Below are 19,496 nucleotides of genomic sequence, written 5' to 3' on the forward strand. Positions count from 1 at the left end.
ATGTACCCCAAAATAGTACTAATGAAAACTACACATTTGCCCGCAAAAATCAAGCCCACATACGGCCACATGTACGAAAAAATAAAAAAATTACGTCTCTTGGAATGCGGCGATGCAAAAACAAGTAATTTTTTTCTAAAAGGGTTTTTATTGTGCAAACGTAGGAAAACATATAAAACCTTTACATATTTGGTATCCCCGTAACCGTGCCGACCCATAGAATAAAGTTAACATGTTATTTACGCTGCATAGTAAACGGCGTAAATTTATAACGTGAAAATCAATGCTGGAATAGCTGCTTATTTTCAATTCTCTCCTAAAATAAAGTTAATAAAAGTTAATCAATATGTTATAAGCATCTAAAAATGGTACAATTACAAAATACAACTCGTCCCGCAAAAAATAAGTCCTCATATGGCTATGTCGACGGAATAAAAAAAAAAGTTACGAATCTTGGAATGCGACCGTGAGAAAACCAAAAATAATCCTTGGTCATTAACGCGCCAAATGGCCTGGTCATTAAGGGGTTAAGACCACAGTATGAGGACACTAAGCTTGTAAGGGGGCTAAGCCGTACTACCCCTTATTAATGTGACTTCTGGTAATGTGACTGTCTACGCTATTTCCCCGCTTGCTTCTGTTTGTATGTAGTCTAATGATTGTAAAATTAATTATCACCACTAGATGCTGCTGCCATACACAAAAGGGTCAGGAGGAAGTACAGTATGTGTGTGATGACTGGAGGAACGGCTGTGTGTGTGCTGAGCAGCAGGCCTGTGTGCGGTGAAGAAACGGCCGGTGAGCAATAGGCAAGGCCTAGAAGCTACTACAAAACAAGCCAGTGGGCTTGAGGACCGTGTAAGAAAGGCTGAGGTAGCCTGAGAGGTGGGGTGCTGTGCAACAGACTGTGTGTAGGAGCCATCACTTTAGGAACAGTAGAGTGAGTGTGAAAGCTCTGAGCTGGATTGTAATAGAACTGAAAGTCTGGTTGCCCTGAGGTCTACTGAAGGGGTCTATCCCTCTGAGTGTGGCAGAATGCGCGGACTGTGGACCAGATCTACCGCAACAAGTTTTGAGCGAGTTATTCCTCCTCCTCCTGGCAGAAAGAGTTGATTGTTGAGAAAGGCGCAATACCATTAGGCTACATGCAGACCTTTTGGAATTTGATGTGGAAAATCTTCATCAAAACCCCAGATAATTTCACTGGTAAAATACGCACTTAGGCCTCATGCACACGAACGTATTTTTTCCCTCCTGTAAATACTGACGTAAATACGGGTCCTTGGTCACACGTATTCGACCCATATTGCACCGGTATTTACGGACCCGTGCCCGTAAATACGGGTCTGGTGTCACCAGTATTCCACCCGTATTTACGGGAAAGTTTTCTCTGCAAAATTGCACTGCGCTAATCGGCAGCCCCTTCTCTCTATCAGTGCAGGATAGTGAGAAGGGACAGCCCTTTCCGTAGTAAAAGTAAAAGAAATTCATACTTACCCGGCCGTTGTCTTGGTGACGCGTCCCTCTTTCGACATCCAGCCCGACCTCCCTGGATGACGCGGCAGTACATGTGACCGCTGCAGCCAGTGATTGGCCTGTGATTGGCTGCAGCGGTCACATGGGCTGAAACGTCATCCCAGGAGGCCGGACTGGAGGAAGAAGCAGGGAGTGCTGGGTAAGTATGAACGTCTTCTTCTTTTTTTTTTTTTTACAGGTTGATCTATATTGTGATCGGTATTTTCTGTCCAGGGTGCTGAAAGAGTTACTGCCGATCGTTTAACTCTTTCAGCACCCTGGACAGTGACTATTTACTGACGTCGCCTAGCAACGCTCCCGTAATTACGGGTGTACACACGTAGTCACCCGTAATTACGGGAGCCCCATAGACTTCTATAGGCCTGCCCGTGCCGTAATTACGGCCTGAAATAGGACATGTTCTATATTTTTCAATGGCACAGGCACCTTCCCGTAAGCATACGGGGAGGTACCCGTGGCCAATAGAAGTCCATGGGCCCGTAAAAACGTGCCGTAATTACGGCCCGTAATTATGGGCGTTTTTACGTTCGTGTGCATGGGGCCTTAATGCTGCTTTTTTTTTTAATGTGTTTTTAGGTGCAGATTTAACATTTTGTTGTGTAAACAGGTGCAGATTTTATGCTGCGGATTTTGGTGCATTTTTTATAAACTTGTCAAATACAATTCTGAGATGGAAACGCAAGATAAATTGACATGCTGCAGATTTCAAAATCCACACCACAGGTCAATTTACCTGTGTAAAAATTCTGCAACGTGTAGATGAGATTACTTGTGCTGTTATTTACTTTGCTGCAGCAAAATCCATGCGGCAAATCCGCACGTAATATGCTACGTGTGCATGTGGCCTTGCTGTTCAGATATTTGTAAGCAATTGATGCCATGAGTTAAAAAGAAACGGTACCCTAATTAACAGACTTAGACTGAGGACTGTGTTTGTGCCGCCCCATAGCCTGGAACCGTTCTCTAATTGTTGAGCAGTATTGTCCTAATATGCACATTGCACAAACTTAGCCAAGGAAGTTGGGATCCGTAAAAGGTGGTAGCGGCCACCGTGACTCATGGAGGCTCAGAACATTCCCTTTTAAAGTGGCTGGTCATCCTGGAGATACTAGAAGGGCAAGCTGCGTGGTAGAGGGGAGCCCCTCAGCAACCCGTAGCAGCACGCTTGAGACAGGCTGGTGAACCTGCCGTCACTTTGGCACAGCCTTGACTTTGTGGGAACTCCTGCGGAGGTTGAGATCCCTGACCCCGTTTGGAGGACCACTCTAGTTGAAACTAAAATCCTCTGTGATTGATTTGGAAACACCCGTTACAAGCTGCCACAAGACAAAGTGATCGTCAGCATCACATGAAGTTGCAGTAAGCAAACATATAGCCATGGGCTATTTGGATATTTATAACATCATTCGCGGGCCATACAAAATGATCAACTTAAAAATTTGCCTGCTATATTTGCTCAAACATTTAATTAACTCACTCCTTATGTGATTGCTGGAACTGCTTCTCTTTGGTGCAGCGTGTGACGTTAGCCGGTATTGATCATGTTACTACTGCGTCGGTCAGTCTAGAGCGCAGTCATCTCTTTACAATGGGAAGTTTTGGAAAGAACTGCTCACAGAAGTAAGTTATTCTGACATACTTACTTAAAGGGAACCTGTTACCAGCATTTCACCTATTAAACCAGCAATACCTGGTGGTAGTATCCACTGGATATGTCATAAATGTCAGATAGATTCTGGTCTCACCTCTGGGACCCGCACCTGTCTCTAGAACGGGGCTCTCTAAACCCCGTTCTTCCTCTCTGTGTTCTGGCTGATTTTTGACCATGAAGAAGAAGACCGCATAACTCGCTGAGCTGCGATGTTTCCGTTACTCCCATAGTAGTGAACAGCAGTTATGGAAGCAGCACAGCATGCGAGTTCCGCTATTTCCATAACTACCATTCAGTTCTATGGGACTTAGGAAACAGCGTACCTCAGAAAGCTACGCTGTTTCCTTCTTCATGGTCGGAAATCAGCCACAACACAGAGAGGTAGAACGAGGTTTAGGGGGCACCGTTCTAGAGATAGGTGCGGGTCCTAGAGGTGTGACCCGTACCAATCTGATATTTATGATATATCCTGTGGATGTATCATAAATGTCCTTGATGAAAAAAAAACCTTTAAGTCACTTATCCTCACTTCATGCGTTTAGGACAGGTCCTATGTCTACACTACAGCTAAATTTCTACGTTTAGTCCTCAGCTAAGTTTCTAAATTATAGGTCACTAGCAGGAGAAGGAAGAGGGCAAATGGAGCCAAGTACTGTCATTCACTAGTAATGCCGCATCCTAGCTGCTGACAGCGATAATATTTCACATTTTTAAAACGATACGACCAGCAGAGGGTCGTTCCCCTGGGCAATTATCGGCAATGAGCGTTCTGTGAACGTTCGTCTGCCCGAAAATCGTCCAGTGTAAAACTCCCTTTATACGTTCCCCACTCCTGCCCTAGATGCAACTACCACTACTGGGGACTGATCCTTCCTTTTTGGATGAGACTAGAAAGATAAAAGGAATGGAGACCAGGTGGGGATCCACTGTGAGAACGAGACACCATCCAGGCGGAAAAATTCCAGATATTTGGTAAAAGATATTTATTGTATGAGACACAATAAAGCAAGAGTCTCTAAAATGCAATGTGTTTTGGGGAATAGAACCCCTTTTTCAAGTAAGCATTAGACAATGTTCCTGTAGATAGTGCCACAGTGCCCACATATATAATGCCACAGGAGTGCCCATGTAGATAGCACCACAGTGACCCCTTTAGATGGTGTCCAAATAGTGCCACCGTACCCATGTAGATAGTGCCACACACCTCTCTAGATATTGCCGCACCCCCCCTGTAAATAGCACCAAACTGCAAATAGCGCAACACACACCCCACCGGGTAGATAGTGCTAGACCCTCCCTTGAAAATAGTAGTTTTGGGGCTCCCTCTAGGAGCGGAATCCCAGCCAGAGCTTTGCCGATGCTCTGGCCGGGGATTCCGCTACTGGAGGAGCCCCTGGCATCATTGTCCATATATAAACATTGACGTCAGAAGCTCCAGGAGTGGAAACCGCTCCTAGATAAAGCCCCAATGGCACGATCTACAGGGGGTGGGTGTAGAGCTATCTACCCGGTGGTATGTTTGTGAGACGATATCTACATGGTGTGGTGTGTGTGGTACTATCTACAGGGGGATATGTGTGGGCTTTCCCAAGACAGGAGTCCCAGGCCAGAGAGTTTGCGATATATAGACAGTGCAGTCAGGGGCTCCTACTGAAGCGGAATCCCTGGCCAGAGCGTTGACAATGCTCTGGCTGGGGATTTCACTCCTAGAGGGAGCCCCTGACGTCACTGTCCATATATGGACCGCAAAGTCAGGGGCTCCTCCTGGAGTGGAATCCCCAGCCAGAGTGTTGATATGGACAGTGACGTCAGGGGCTCCTCCAGGAGCAGAATCCACGGACAGAGCGTTGGCAACGCTCTGGCTGGGGATTCTGCTCCAGGGGGAGCCCCTGACGTCACTGTCCATATATGGACCGCATAGTCAGGGGCTCCTCCTGGAGTGGAATCCCCAGCCAGAGCGTTGATATGGACAGTGACGTCAGGGGCTCCTCCAGGAGCAGAATCCACGGCCAGAGCGTTGGCAACGCTCTGGCTGGGGATTCTGCTCCAGGAGGAGCCCCTGAATTCAGTGTCCATATATGTACTGTGACATCAGAGGCTCTCTCTAGGAGCGAAATCCCTGACCAGAGCGTCGGCAACGCTCCGGCCGGGGATTCTGCTCCAGGAGGAGCCCCTGACTTCACATAACCAACACATACTTTTGGAAATCTGAACAGCTCAATGGAGTAATGAAATGTGCTTGGATGGCTTCCCAAATTCCTAATACCACAAATTTTGATTACGTGTCATAGGGCTCAGTGAGCCAAACCTGTCTGCAGTGTAGGGAGCAGTGAAGAATAGTAATAGAATACGGCACCAAGTCAGCACAACAAGCCAGCTGGCAGAGTGCCGCACTGGGATTTGCTTTTGCTTTCTAGCTTCATGTAAACACTTTCTATTTTCCACAGGTTTGTAGAACATGCATTCTGCTACCTTCTTATTAATGTAAAGGATTCACTCCAAAATCCAAATCTACACTAATATATACTAATAACGTTACAGCTGATTCACAGTGCAACAACTCGCAAATTCACAAAGAGTCAGCACTTAACTGGATTATTTGCTGTTGCTTATCTGTATCCTTAAAATTGATTTTGTATGAAACTTTGTAGAAAATATTCTGATATCACTGTGTATAATATTTCTTGCAAGTTAAAGGGAATGTTTCGTCATTAAATTATTTAAATTTACGTTTATTATAAACATAATTTATAAAACTTTTTAGTGTCAGTTCATACAGAGTTCTTTGGCACTGACTTTGACTCAGAAACCGAGTCGGAATCAGTGCCAAATAATGGCAGAAATCGCCCCTCCTTGATTTCAATGATAGGCAGAGGCGTTTTTTTTCCCGGGCGGCCAAAATAGCAGCATGTCCTTTCTTGCCGCAGTTTCTGCCTCTGACCTCCATTGAAAACAATGGGAGGAAGAAAAACCTGTGGCACTAATTTCTGAGTGTTTTTCGCGGATCTTATATTATCTTCAATGGCCGTGGGTGAAAAACGCAGCAAAAAAATTTGAAAAAATACCTGAAGGCAGATTTTTTCTGCCTGCAAACAACTCAGTGTGAACAGGGCCTTAGTGCATTGTTTTAAATCGGATTATACATATACTTTTTTTTTTTAATTGTGTTTTCATAATGGCCATTCCATAGCTCACTTGCCAGCTTTGCTGTATTGATTGGGTGAGATAAGCAGAGTTATCTCTTTCTCATTGGAGGCCGGGTGTTAATGACTGCTCCAATATACTGCTGGAGGCCTATATAAGACAGGATAGAAACACTTTACACGCTGATAAAGATTTTACCGGAGACTGTAATAATCTATAACAATTCTCTGCCAAATAACTCCCATTCATTTCAGCTGCCTTAAAGCACACACCCTGCTGTACTGTCTATAAGGGCAGATTCAGACGAACGTTGCGTTTTTGCACGCGCAAACAACGCAGCGTTTTCGCGCGCAAAAACCATTTGAAAGCTGCGTGTGTCATCCGTGTATGATGCGCGGCTGCGTGATTTTCGCGCAGCCGCCATCATAGAGATGAGGCTAGTCGACGCCCGTCACTGTCCAAGGTGCTGAAAGAGCTAACTGATCGGCAGTAACTCTTTCAGCACCCTCGACAGTGAATGCCGAACACAATATCGAGAAACCTGTTATAAAAAAAGAAAACGTTCGTACTTACCGAGAACTTCCCTCCCGGCCGTTGCCTTGGTGACGCGTCCTTGGTGATGCGCCTCTCTTGACATCGGGCCCCACCTCCCTGGATGACGCGGCAGTCCATGTGACCCCTGCAGCCTGTGCTTGGCCTGGGATTGGCTGGAGCTGTCACTTGGACTTAATTGTCATCCCGGGAGGTCAGACTGGAGGAAGAAGCCGGGAGTTATCGGTAAGTCAGAACTTCGTTTTTTTTTTACAGGTTCATGTTTATTGGGATCGGTAGTCACTGTCCATGGTGCTGAAACAGTTTAACTCTTTCAGCACCCTGGACAGTGACTATCTCCTGACGTCGCGTACCGGAAATTTTTTTGCCGGGTTCGGCCAAAACGTGTTTGGCCGAACCCGGTGAACTTCGGTTCGATTGTCCGGGTTCGCTCATCTCAAAGACACTCCATTTGGATGTCTGGAAACAGAAAAGCACTTGGTGCCTTTCTGTTTACATTCATCCTTTTGACAGCTGGTGCGCTGTTTCAGTCGGTTCGCACGGAAGTGCTTCCGTGCGACCTGCGTGGTTTTCACGTACCCATTGACTTCAATGGGTGCGTGATGCGCAAAATACGCGGAGATATTGAGCATGTCGCGCTTTTTGCGCAGCTGACAAACGCTGCGCAAAAAGCACGGACTGTCTGTACTGCCCCATAGACTTGTATTGGTCTGTTGATGGCGCGTGAAAACCACGCGGCCCGCATGGACCGAATACACGCTCATGTGAATCCCCCCTAAGGCCTTATTCACACAAACGTGCATTACGTCCGTGATACGCGCGTGAAAATCATGTGCGTCGCACGGACCTATGTTAGTGAATGGTGGCGTTCAGACAGTCCATGATTTTCACACAGCGTATGTCCGCTGCGCAAAACTTACGACATGTCCCATGCTTGGCCGTTTTTTGCGCAACACACAACCATTGAAGTCAATGGGTGCGTGAAAATCGTGCACGGCACACGGAAGCACTTCCGTGTGACGCACGTGATTCGCGCAACAGTAGATAAAGAAATGAAGTAAAAAATAAAATCACTTCCTTCTTTTCTTTTTCTAAACTTCAAAACCGCGTGTCATAAGCATGGCATATGCGTGAAAATCCTGCAGCCACGCAGCACATACTGATAACACACGGAACTGCAACGTGCAAAAAACTCAGTGTTTTTTCTTGCGCGCGCAAAACGCACACGTTCGTGTGAAAAAGGCCTAAGGACAGAACACGTAGTTTGTGTCTCCAAAATAACTGTTCCAGGAAAGTAAAAATAAATAAATAAATAACTACAATATTTAAAAAACAACAACATAACAAACAAGTGCTTTTATAAAGCTGAGTTGTCTGTCATAACTTATAAATATATAGCAGAAAGGTCCATCTTTTTATTGTGTTCTTTAACTTTTCTTATAAGGATAAGGTCGTCTTTGTTTTCAGCTATGACTGTGGTGTGATCGGCATTTCAAAGTTTGATGTTTCTTCCGCCAATCTTGAATCCTCGGTCGTCTTCATCCAGTCTTGCCTCTTTCATTCAAAAAACGTTTGATTTGTCATAGAGACCTATCAGAAAGTTTGATCGGTGGGAGTCCGGGTGCTAAGACCCCCACCGTCACTGAAGTGAAGGTGCAGAAGCACAACATGTCCTATATTTGGCTGTGCTTCGCACAGCACACACCCATTGAAGTCAATGGGTGCGTGCAAATCGCGCTCGGCACACGGAAGCACTTCCGGATGCCGCGCGTGATCCGTGCAACAGCAGTAAAATGAATGGATGAAAACAGAAAAGCACCACGTGCTTTTCTGTTTACAAACATAAAAACAGAGTGTCATAATGATGGTGGCTGTGCGAAAATCGCACAGCCACGCATCATATGCTGATGACACACAGACTTTTGCGGACCTTTTGCACGCGCAAAACGGCGTGTTTTTTGCGCGCGCAAAACGCACACACTCGTGTGAATCCGGCCTTAGGGTGTGTTCACACGGCTTATTTTCGGCCGTTTTTCAGGGCCGTAAACGGCCGAAAACTCGGGAGCAGAACGCCTCCAAACATGTGCCCATTGATTTGAATGGGAAAAACGGCGTCCTGTTCCGATGGGGCGTGTTTTGAAAAACGGGCGCGTAAAAAAACGCCAGTGAAAAATAAGTTCATGTCACTTCTTGAGCCGTTTTTGGAGCAGTTTTTCATTGTCTCTATAGAAAATCAGCTCCAAAAATTGTCCGTAAAAAATGCAGCGAAAAATGCGAGTTGCTAAAAAAACAGCTGAAAATCAGGAGCTGTTTTCCCTTGAAAACAGCTCTGTAGTTTCAGATATTTTTTAGTAAGCGTGTGAACATACCCTTAGGAGAAGCGCTGATCACAGTCAAAGTTGCAAAGAGCTTGTTTAAAGCATGTATTTATGTATGGTGTGGGAGCGCCATATTGCACAATTACATTATTGTTTATGCAGACGTCACTTCACCATTGTACCTAATCCTGATGTCATATATAGTTAGATAGACTATGGCCCCCAAGATGTAGAGTCCCAGTTGTATTTGGTTCATGCACGTGGAATTGCCACATGCAAAACCCTGTAAGGCTATGATTCTAGAGGAGAATACCTCTGTAATACAGCGTGATTACAATATGGGCCCATAGCAGGTTATGAGCAACGTATTACGGACCGGTGCAACACTCTGCATCCGTTGTTCAGCTCCGTCAGAGCAGCAGAACAAGGGAATAATGGAACCAATGGATACTGCCTGTTGCCGACGAAACCCATTGACTTTAATGGGTTTCGTCTGCTTTCCGTCGGGGTTCCCGTGATTTCACCTGACACAATAGCGCACAATAGCGCAGCATGCGGTAAAATCTGCCGGATCTGCAACGGAGGCCCTTAACGGGGCTTCAGACGCATATGTGAACATAGCCTTACCTGTAAGCTACCAGTCATGGTGACTGCCTGTACTGTCTGTTTAAGTAGGTGGAGTGAGGAAACGGTTGACAATGCAATGTATATGTATATACAGTGAATGTGCTGAGTCACCGTGAAGTAGAAGAAAAACTGCAAAGCCAAATCAATGCCACAGGTTCCTCAGGTGCAAAACATAAACATCGGGATTAATCACTGTACAATATCCATTTAATCTGGAATCACCGACAAGTGAAGATAAATGTGAAATAAACACAGAAAATAAGCAGAATAAAGACAGTAGGTGTAACATACAACACAATACATTATCAGAGGCAGCGGTTACATGCAACTATAGATCTGAAACACTGATATCTCCTGACTATAGAGAGCAGGCTGCAGGCTGATACTAGATGCGGTGGAAGTGAAGTATCATTCTCACTTGCTGTCTGCACCCCCATAACGATTGCCAAAGTGCTCCCCTAAATAGTGTAAGCCAGAGAATGCCCTCAGTGCCCAAGAAGAGTGTCCTTGGAAACAGTGTCTGGCAGAGATTACCCCATAACAGTGCCCTCATACACAGTTCTAGCAAGAGAGTGCCCCTAAACAGAGTGTGCCAGGCAAATTGCACCCATAAACAGTGATCCAGACATAAAGTGTCCTTATAGTTAGTGCCTGGCAGAGAATACCACCACAGTGCTGCAGCCAGAGGGTCATCAACTGCAGGGTATCCTCATAGACCGTGTTTGCCAGAGAGTGCCCTTATGTACAGATCGAGCAAGATAGCGACACTATACACATTCCCCGAGCCGGAATGCACCCATATACCGTGACCTAGACATAGAGTGTCCTCATAAATAGTGTCTGGCAGTGAGTACCCCCACAGTGCTGCAGCCAGAGTGTCCATATAGACAGTGCTGCAGCCAGAGTGTCCATATAGACAGTGCTGCAGCCAGAGATTGCCACGTAAGCTATGCCCCAATAATTTATCAAACTTCTTATGACAAAAGGATGGTGCAGGGGTATTGAAAAATATACGAAATATATTGGTTTATAATTATTATTCATTATTAATAACATTTTGGCCGGATTTACACGAGCATGTGCGTTTTGCGCACGCAAAAAACGCAGCATTTTGCGTGCGCAAAAGGCACTTAACAGCTCCGTGTGTCAGCCCCGTATGATGCGCGGCTGCGTGATTTTCGCGCAGCCGCCATCATTATGACACTCCGTTTGGATGTTTGTAAACAGAAAAGCAAGTGGTGCTTTTCTGTTTACATTCATAGTTTTGACTACTGTTGCGCGAATCACGCGCGTCCCACGGAAGTGCTTCCGTGTGGTGCGCGTGATTTTCACGCACCCATTGACTTCAATGGGTGCGTGATGCGCGAAATACGCACAAAGAACGGACATGTCGTGAGTTTTACGCAGCGGACTCACGCTGCGCAAAAATCACGCAGCTGTCTGCACTGCCCCATAGACTAATATAGGTCCGTGCGAGGCGTGTGAAAATAACGCGCGTTGCATGGACGTATATCACATTCGTCTGAATAAGCCCTTTGGTATAGTTATGGCACTGGAAGCCTGCTGTTAAGGACCAGGGCCATAAATGTATGGCAGAATGATGATATGGGCACAAAAGCTGTGCCTGCGCCATCACCTGCGATAGAACGGTTGTGATCAGTCAGTAGTGTCCAAGGCATCTAAGTGATCGAAACAAAGGGTGGGGGCTGCCTTAGCTGCCCCAACGCTGTTTGCGCAGCCTATGAAAGCTCTCCATGGCTGTTTTTTTTTCCATGCCTTAGGTATGGCCTAATAGGTACCTGTCAATTTTTCAGTGACAGGCAATAATGCTTTGGAACACAGAAGTATTTCAATAGAATATTTGTTGAAAGTAAAAATCTTAAGTAAAGCTTATCTACTGGGACAAAAAGAAAAGTTCAATAAAGTTGAATAAAGTTATTAAAAAAAAATTCCTGCAAAAACGCATGCGCTTTTTGGATGCGCTTTTTGGATGCGGTTCTAACCAATGGACCCTATGGCTGGGTTCACGCATAAAAATTTGTTTTTTGCTGTAAAACGCAGCACAGCTACGCAATGTTGCAATGATTTTGCCAAACTCACGGCATAATGGCGAAGTATTTTCACGAATCGTTGCAAAAAGAGCATTTAGACCATGACGTGTGAACCCAGCCTAGAGAAGCACATGTCATGTCTATGGTGCCTCCAGTTAAGTATTTAAGTATCTATTGAATAAAGAACAACCTATGTGTGCACATTAAACATTTCATTTCTTTACATTTCAGCAAAGGTTTTTGCAGCGTCATTACCAGTCGTTATACAATAGAGGTGTAATAATGTATGAGGCGGTTGTGTAATGATCTCTGCACAGGTGGAACAGATCCCCGCCTGGTGGAGCTGTGTCTATTTCTGGTTTCATTAGCTGGGAGGGGACTGGTATAGACACATACATATAAACTGCAGGGAGAGCGGCTCTTGTATACAGACTTCCCCCTGGTATGTCAAGTCGTGTATACACAGAACGCAGCAAGTACTGCTGCACTCCGTATACTGTGTGTATATATATATATAATATGTATGCTCTCTGCTTGTTATACAGGTATCTCCAGTGACTGACCGTCTGCAGCAATGTCCGGATCACAGAGAAGTTTGGCCAAGGGTAAGTGTGGGATTGTAATGGGACATGTTGGGAATCTCCTGTTCTAATAGGTGAATCTGTTACTAAATACAAGCACATATAAACCTCCACGTAAATGCAATAAATAGTTTATTCGTGGTGCAGGCTGCCAACTTTTCCTGCAAATTTGTGACACCTTTCTAGTTTGTGTGTTTACTTAGTATTTATTTGTTTGCATTTTGCATACGTATAATTGAAATTTTTTTTTTTTAATTAGAAAGTTGTGTGTTTGTGCCAGAGGGATTGTAGTGCTGTGTATGTAGCAGAGCTAGTTTTGTGGTTTGGTCTGACAACTTGTGATCTTGCTAAGCGGTTACGTTAATTGTGATGCAATGAGCCTCCCATTCTGTGCCAGAATTATGGGTGCAAATCCTGGCCATCGTGGGTCTGATCACCCAAACTAACCTCACAAGGACCTATGTTAGTTTGGGTGATCGGACCTGCGGTCTGGCTGGGATTTATGGCTGTAATATTGTACATTTTACGACACCTAACCATGTGTACATCTAGGTTTATTGTCATTGAAGGCCGATTTCCAGGATGCTCTTGTGCCAGTTTTACAGCTCCGACACATTCATAAATATCCACCAGGGAGTTTTCATGTCATGTAACTGAAGCTGCAGCCAGCTCTGCTACATCACATGAGTAGTCTACATTCCTCAGTGATAACCATGTTCATACCTAGGTTTATTGCCATAATAAACAAGTGTGGAGGAAGTGAGATCTCAATCTCCGGTCAATGGGTTTTCAATGTTAAGCTCGGGGATAACTGGGTTTCCTATATGTTCTGCAAAGAAAGGGTTAAGTGAACATTATAATGAGGACTCCTGTGTGACTTGCTGCTTTCACAGGGGTGTAACCTGTTAATCACTGCAGGTGCGACATAAAAACCAAACCCCATAATAGATAGATAATCTCTTAGTGCTGACCCCCTAAGATAAGGGAAGAGTTAAAAGAACAGTCTAATGAGGAAGTGTCTGTAAAAAAAAAAAAGTAACCCCCTCTTGGACAGCCGGTGTGGTGTAATGACCGGGGGCCCTTTTCCTGTTGTATGCCTGACTCTCGATTGTGTGCACATTAGTACAGGGATAGTAGAATGAAGCAAACCCGGTTATTATCTTTCTATTGTGCACCTTATATCAGTGGGACAATGATTTGTGCCATCTACCTTACTGTTATATGTATACTGAGAGAATATATTCCTTTTCAGGCAGCGCAGCCCCAGGACCGGTGCCAGAGGGACTAATTCGACTTTACAGCATGAGATTTTGCCCCTTTGCCCAAAGACCGAGGCTGGTCTTGCTTGCCAAAGGAATCCAGTAGGCACCACCTTTTTATAATATTTCTGTATATTTGAAGATCTGTGTCCTTCAGCTTCGCTTCTATAAAGTTCTTGCAATTTTAATCTGCATCTTCAAGATGTTAGTAAATAATCCTCTCATGGGGGATTTAGACAGGGATTTCTCAGGTCCTTACAGGGGCGGAACTATAGGGGTTGCTGTCTAATCTAAGCCCTGGTGCCTGAGTGGGCCCAAAAGGTCCCATACCTCATTTGAGGTCACCAGTACTCTACGTGACCTGTAATAGATGATTGGCCCAATTAGACTTCCAAATCAGACTAGGCTTCAAATTCTCCCTCTGGTTTCTCTATATTCTGTATTCTGACGACTACGAGGTGACCGTCCCTGATGTGTATAGAAACTTGTTTCCCCCTTCACTAACAGATTATTTTTCTGTCCAGACATGAAGTCGTCAACATTAACTTAAAGAGCAAACCGGACTGGTTTTTGGAGAAAAGTCCTCTGGGTTTGGTGCCATCTCTTGAAACTGCTGATGGTAAAATAATCTATGAATCTCCAATTATTTGTGACTACCTGGATGAAGCCTTTCCTGGGACTAAGCTGACCCCAGCAGACCCCTACCAAAAAGCTCAGCAGAAGATTCTTCTAGAACAATTCTCTGGGGTAAGACACTTCACTCTTTTTGTTGGTGGAAGGACACCCTGATAAACTATTCACTAGACGCTGAGCGTAAGTTTCATAGTATATATTTTTTACAGAGGTAGTCAGCAGGAGTGTAGCTATAGGGGTAGCAGTTGGACCTGGTACCTAGTCCCTGAGGACTAAATAAACTAATAATAATGAATGCAAATTGGGGAACAGGAACTTCAAGTTTTGGCTCTGCTGGTCACCGGGATGCTTGGTGATCTATCATTTTACTTCACCTGTCTTGTTAAGGCTAGGAATAAGACTCTGCTTGTAGCAAAATTGGCAGCTGGAGGTGACCTCCAACCAGCCGTTGTATCCCATTGCTCTAAATTAGGCCCCATGCACACGGCCATGCCCATAATCGCAGCCCGTGATTGCAGGCATGGACGGCTGCTGACAGCTGCCTGAATATTCAACGTATAGGAGCACAGCCTGTAAAATAGGACATGCTCCATAATTCCCGGCACGGTTCTACGGCACTGACACCCATCCGTAGCACTACGGAAAGGTGTCCGCGGCCAATAGAACCGAATGGTTCTGTAAAACCACGGACCGTATTCCGCAATGTAATTAGTTGCGGAAAATCCGCAGCAAATACAGTAGCAGCAAAGTGGATGAGATAAAACAAATCTCATCCACGCGCTGTGAAAATACTGAGCGGAATAAAACACTCAGAAATTGACCTGATGTGCAGAATTGTTTTCCGCAGCATGTCCATTGTATTTGCGTAAGCGCAGCTTATTTGTTGCAGGTTTTCCCCATTGAATTCGATCGGGAGGTAAAACCCTGCAACAAATAGCAGTTGTTGCTGATTTTGCGGCGGGTTCGCAGCGATTCCACCGTGAAAGTAAATAGATCTTATACTTACCTCTGAGTCTGTTTCTTCCTCCTGGGATGACGTTTCATCCCATGTGACTGCTGCAGACAATTACAGGTTGTAGCGGTGGTGATATGGCATGAAACTTTTCCCAAGAGGCCGGCCTGGGTGACATCAGAGGGCTGGCCTCCTGGGATGATGCTTCATCCCATGTGACTGCTGCTGCAGCCATTCACAGGCTGCAGCGGTCTACTGGGATGAAACGTCCCAGGAAAATGCCGTCTTCTGCAGCGGACATTGCGGGCAAAAAACTGTAGCGCGGTTTATTTGCCCGGAGTTCTCTGTGGTGCACAGGGCGGACACTCTGCCTGCTTTTACACATCGTATCCGCCCTGTGTGAACTTAGCCTGACCATGCATAAAAGTCCAGTTTGTGTGGACTTTGAAAAGAATATAGGATTAGTTTGATAAAAATTCTCCTATTCGTAGTCTTCATATTTCTTGAAATTTGTCTGATGTGGTGCCCAAACAACTAAATTTATACAGCTTTGCATTTGTACAAGCAATGTAAATTGCTATTTAAATTAAATTTCTATTTAAAAAAAAAAAAATACTCTATTGGAAACCGCTCCAAAAACACCACGAAAATCATGAGTGGCTTAAAATACATCTGAAAATCAGGAGCTGTCTTCCCTTGAAAACCGCTCTGTATTTTCAGACTTTTTTGAGTTTGCATGTGAACATACCCTTATTGCCACAAGAAACTTGTCTTCCTTTCCTTCATCCACAGGGAAGAAGGAAGCGTAAGATGCGTTTTAATGTCCTATTGCTCTGGCACTTTTTTTTATATAAAAGGAATTGTACGATTTATACTTGAATTCCTAACAAGAAATATAACGCAGATTTGTATGTTGACTTCAGGTTACCTCTGCACTGTACAAGATCATGTTTGCCAAAAAGGATAATCAAGATACAACTGAATTAAAGGCTCAGTTTTTTGAGAAATTCCAAAAATTTGAAGAGGTAAGACAGTCTAAAGATCTTTGTGAATAGTTAAACTGTTTTACATAGGTGGATTCAAATTTTTTTTTTTATTTAAAAAAAAAACAAACAAACATTCACAGGGAAATGTCTTTGCTGCTGTGATGTGAAAAAAATTCCTGTAAATATTCTGCTGCTTATATCACTTAAATCTCTACAGAATATGTATCTCCTTACATCAGTCCTTATCTTTAATCTAATATATCACAAAAAAACATTAACGCCTATGTCTTTACGGTATATAGTGCCTATGCTATAGTGTACTGTGGGTCCACACTGTACCTCCATGTGCCCCTGATTTTACAAAGAGGCATTCAAAGCTTTACATATTGCCATTTTACATATTGAAATGTTTAGTTTGTACTATATAGAGTAAAGTTCCTCTTGGACTCTATCACACCTAGAGAATTTTTGGGCCCCCACCATGTTCTTCCTATTTTCACATGGGAGCCCTCAGACTTTTTTACTCGTGGATTCCTTGAGGAAACCAATTGTAGCGTACTGTATTCTGGAGGCAGCACATATTGGCACAGAGTGCCCACTGGTCAGAAATGTAGATGTGCCCCAGTTGGCGGTTCATAGCTTTCACCTACCTTCTGTAATTTCACCTTACCCAGGGAAAAGGCTTTTGTAATTTTTAACTTTGTTTCCAGGCACTGAGCAAGAGGAACACCCCTTACTTTGGTGGAGAGTCTGTGTCTATGATAGATTACATGATCTGGCCCTGGTTTGAACGGTTCACTATTATTGGTGTTTTTGAGTAAGTAAAATTTCTTTTTTTTTTTTTTTTTTTTTTTTCTTTTTGTGTAATTGTATTTAAACTTTTGTATAATTGCATGCTAATTTTTAAGCATCTATCAGGGTCACACTGACCCACCAGTGTAGCACGTTGGTCCACCCAGCTCGGGTTCTGATACCATAATGGGCCCAAAAGGTAAACCCAGTCTCTAAATTGGGTATACAGTTTGGTCCCATTATTGTATCCGAACTCGAGCCTGGTGGAGCAGCGCTCATTTGCTGCTTTGGACACCTCCTTACGGAATGAGTCATAAATAACCTATTAGGAGTTATTGACTATGTCCTGTGTGTACAATGATCATAAGTTGAGATGAAACTAAGTGGATGTGCAAGTGTTCTGTACAGGTGAAGTCTGGGCCTTTAGAATTGTTTTCTCTGATGGGACACGCCAGTCCCTCAATTTTTGGCTACTGGGCAGTTTTTCACCCAAAAATGTAGAGGTTTCCTCTACATTTTTACATTATCAGTCCCATTTAGTTATGATGGACTAAATGGCTCTCAATGATTCATAGGATCTATTCACCGTATAAGGTTGTGAAACTCCTCAAAAATAATGGTGCTTTTTAATGCACAGAATTTTTTGGTGGAATGGTTTATGAAAAAATTTAATTTCTATTTTTAAAGAGAACCTACTGTGTCACCACAACCGGTTACTATATGCAGTGGGTGCCAATTCAGATTAGAGAATATTTCGGCCACTGAACACCATTTCAATTCACAAGGCTATAATCTACATAAAATGATGAGTAACCCCTTAAATAGATTGCATTACTATCTTGTATTGTTTCATACATTGTACTCCAGAGCTGCATTTATAATTCTGTTGGTAGTTCTTAGAAACAGTCGCTGGGTTTGACAGACAGAATAGGTTAGTTGAGCTCATATAATGAAAGGGCACCGTTTAAATTTTTTCCATATGTGATCACGGTACAATGCCTGATGTAAAGAGATTTCCCCAAAAAATCGAATCACCAGAGCAAGTTCTAAACGGACACTGTGCCAGCAAGGAGGGTACAGCTCTGAAGCTTGCAGAATTCTAGATGCATCTCTGACTGCAACTCATGATTTCAAGATATGTAACGTATTTACAAAGTTATATTAATGTACATAAATTGCTGAGCAACCTATTAAATTTTTTATCTAGGTTTTTGCAGAAGACACCGCTTATCAAGGCCTGGTACGAGCTTATGCTGCAGGACCCCGCTGTTAAGGAGACGTTTACAGAGCCGGATGTTCTCCTCAGCTTTTTCAAACTATATTCCCAGGACAATTTGGATGCGGTTGACTTGGGCCTTGACTAATGTCACTGATATCTGAGTATCTTGTGCCTCTTAAAATATTCAATCACATTTTCTGTATTTATTACCTCAAACTGCTTAAGACTGTGATTAAATATTTTCAAGTACTGACCTGTCATTGTGTGTTTTTAATATAGGACTTTATATATCCTCTGGTCCTCCAGTAATGGGGCCTGGAAAACCTACCCTAAGGCCAGGATCTTCTGTCTGTCTCAAAAAAGCATCAAAATTGAGTGTGGTCCTGGCCTAAAAAGGGGTTATGTAATATAGACTAGCCCTTTGGGTTATGTTGACACAGTTCTGTCATGAAAATATTTTTCATCCATTTTTCTTTAGCCAAAACTAGGAAAAGATCCTAAATGGAGGAAAAGACTATTCCAATCTTGGTTAAAAGAAAACACAAAAAAAAAATGCGCTGTGTGCAGACCACTATAACCCATTGCCATCTCACTAAGACTATAAATACAAAGCTGCAGGCCCCTTTACCTGCGGCTATTAGATGAAGCTCTGCTCTCTGCTGGTTAACCCTTTTTAAATGCTGTGATCAACACTGACCCCGCCATTCAAAAGGAGAGGCTGAGGGGGGATTCCCTGTGATATGATGAGGCTTGTACCTGGGATGGGCAGACGGCCCAGGGTCTATTGAAGAACCCCAAGGCTATCTGACTAGATTTCCTGTTGGGGCATAAAATGTAGTGGATAAAAATTAAAAACAAACCCATTATTTTTACAATAAACTGTTTTAAAAATGTAAGTGTTTTATGTCTTGGGACTTATGTCTCATGGACACACGGTTTTGAATCGGTTATTTGAGCCAAACATAGGAGAAATAAGATGCTGAAGTCTTTTCTTTATCATCTTTTTGGCTCCACTTCTGGCTCTGCCTCAAAAAAAACAAAACTGAGACAAATGCAACTGGTGATGGGGTAGTGCGAGGCGGTATAGGGACACGGTGGTGATTGGGTAGGGCGGTATAGGGACACGGTGGCTGGGGCTTCAAGCACTCCCTGCAGAGCCGTTACAGGGAAAATGGAGGGGGTCTGCACTGTAGGG

The 19,496-nt window shown here is 43.9% G+C and overlaps 1 protein-coding gene across 3 annotated transcripts; it reads left to right on the top strand.

The window, feature by feature from the left end:
- Positions 1 to 727: 727 nt before the first annotated feature.
- On the top strand, positions 728 to 18,551 carry LOC142663643 (glutathione S-transferase omega-1-like). 3 transcript variants are annotated; one of them, XM_075842391.1, is made up of 7 exons: positions 728 to 798; positions 12,425 to 12,484; positions 13,713 to 13,821; positions 14,244 to 14,466; positions 16,228 to 16,329; positions 17,001 to 17,107; positions 18,290 to 18,551. In XM_075842391.1, the coding sequence occupies exons 2-7, from the start codon at positions 12,454 to 12,456 to the stop codon at positions 18,444 to 18,446; spliced, it is 729 nt and encodes a 242-aa protein (XP_075698506.1). In that variant the 5' UTR covers positions 728 to 798; positions 12,425 to 12,453; the 3' UTR covers positions 18,447 to 18,551. The 3 variants fall into 3 exon arrangements, with proteins under 3 accessions (XP_075698506.1, XP_075698507.1, XP_075698505.1); XM_075842392.1 differs by lacking the exon at positions 728 to 798 and adding an exon at positions 851 to 940; XM_075842390.1 differs by lacking the exon at positions 728 to 798 and adding an exon at positions 12,254 to 12,321.
- The last annotated feature ends 945 nt before the right edge of the window (positions 18,552 to 19,496 follow it).

Source organism: Rhinoderma darwinii, chromosome 11 (genome assembly GCF_050947455.1).
Source record: "Rhinoderma darwinii isolate aRhiDar2 chromosome 11, aRhiDar2.hap1, whole genome shotgun sequence".
Lineage (NCBI taxonomy): Eukaryota > Metazoa > Chordata > Amphibia > Anura > Rhinodermatidae > Rhinoderma > Rhinoderma darwinii.

Bases quoted from the DNA above. Each gene is read 5' to 3' on its own strand.
- LOC142663643 (XM_075842391.1), top strand. From the start codon at position 12,454: ATGTCCGGATCACAGAGAAGTTTGGCCAAGG. The intron at 13,822-14,243 runs GTAGGCACCACC...TTTTCTGTCCAG, and splicing joins TTGCTTGCCAAAGGAATCCA to ACATGAAGTCGTCAACATTA. The intron at 17,108-18,289 runs GTAAGTAAAATT...TTTTTTATCTAG, and splicing joins ACTATTATTGGTGTTTTTGA to GTTTTTGCAGAAGACACCGC.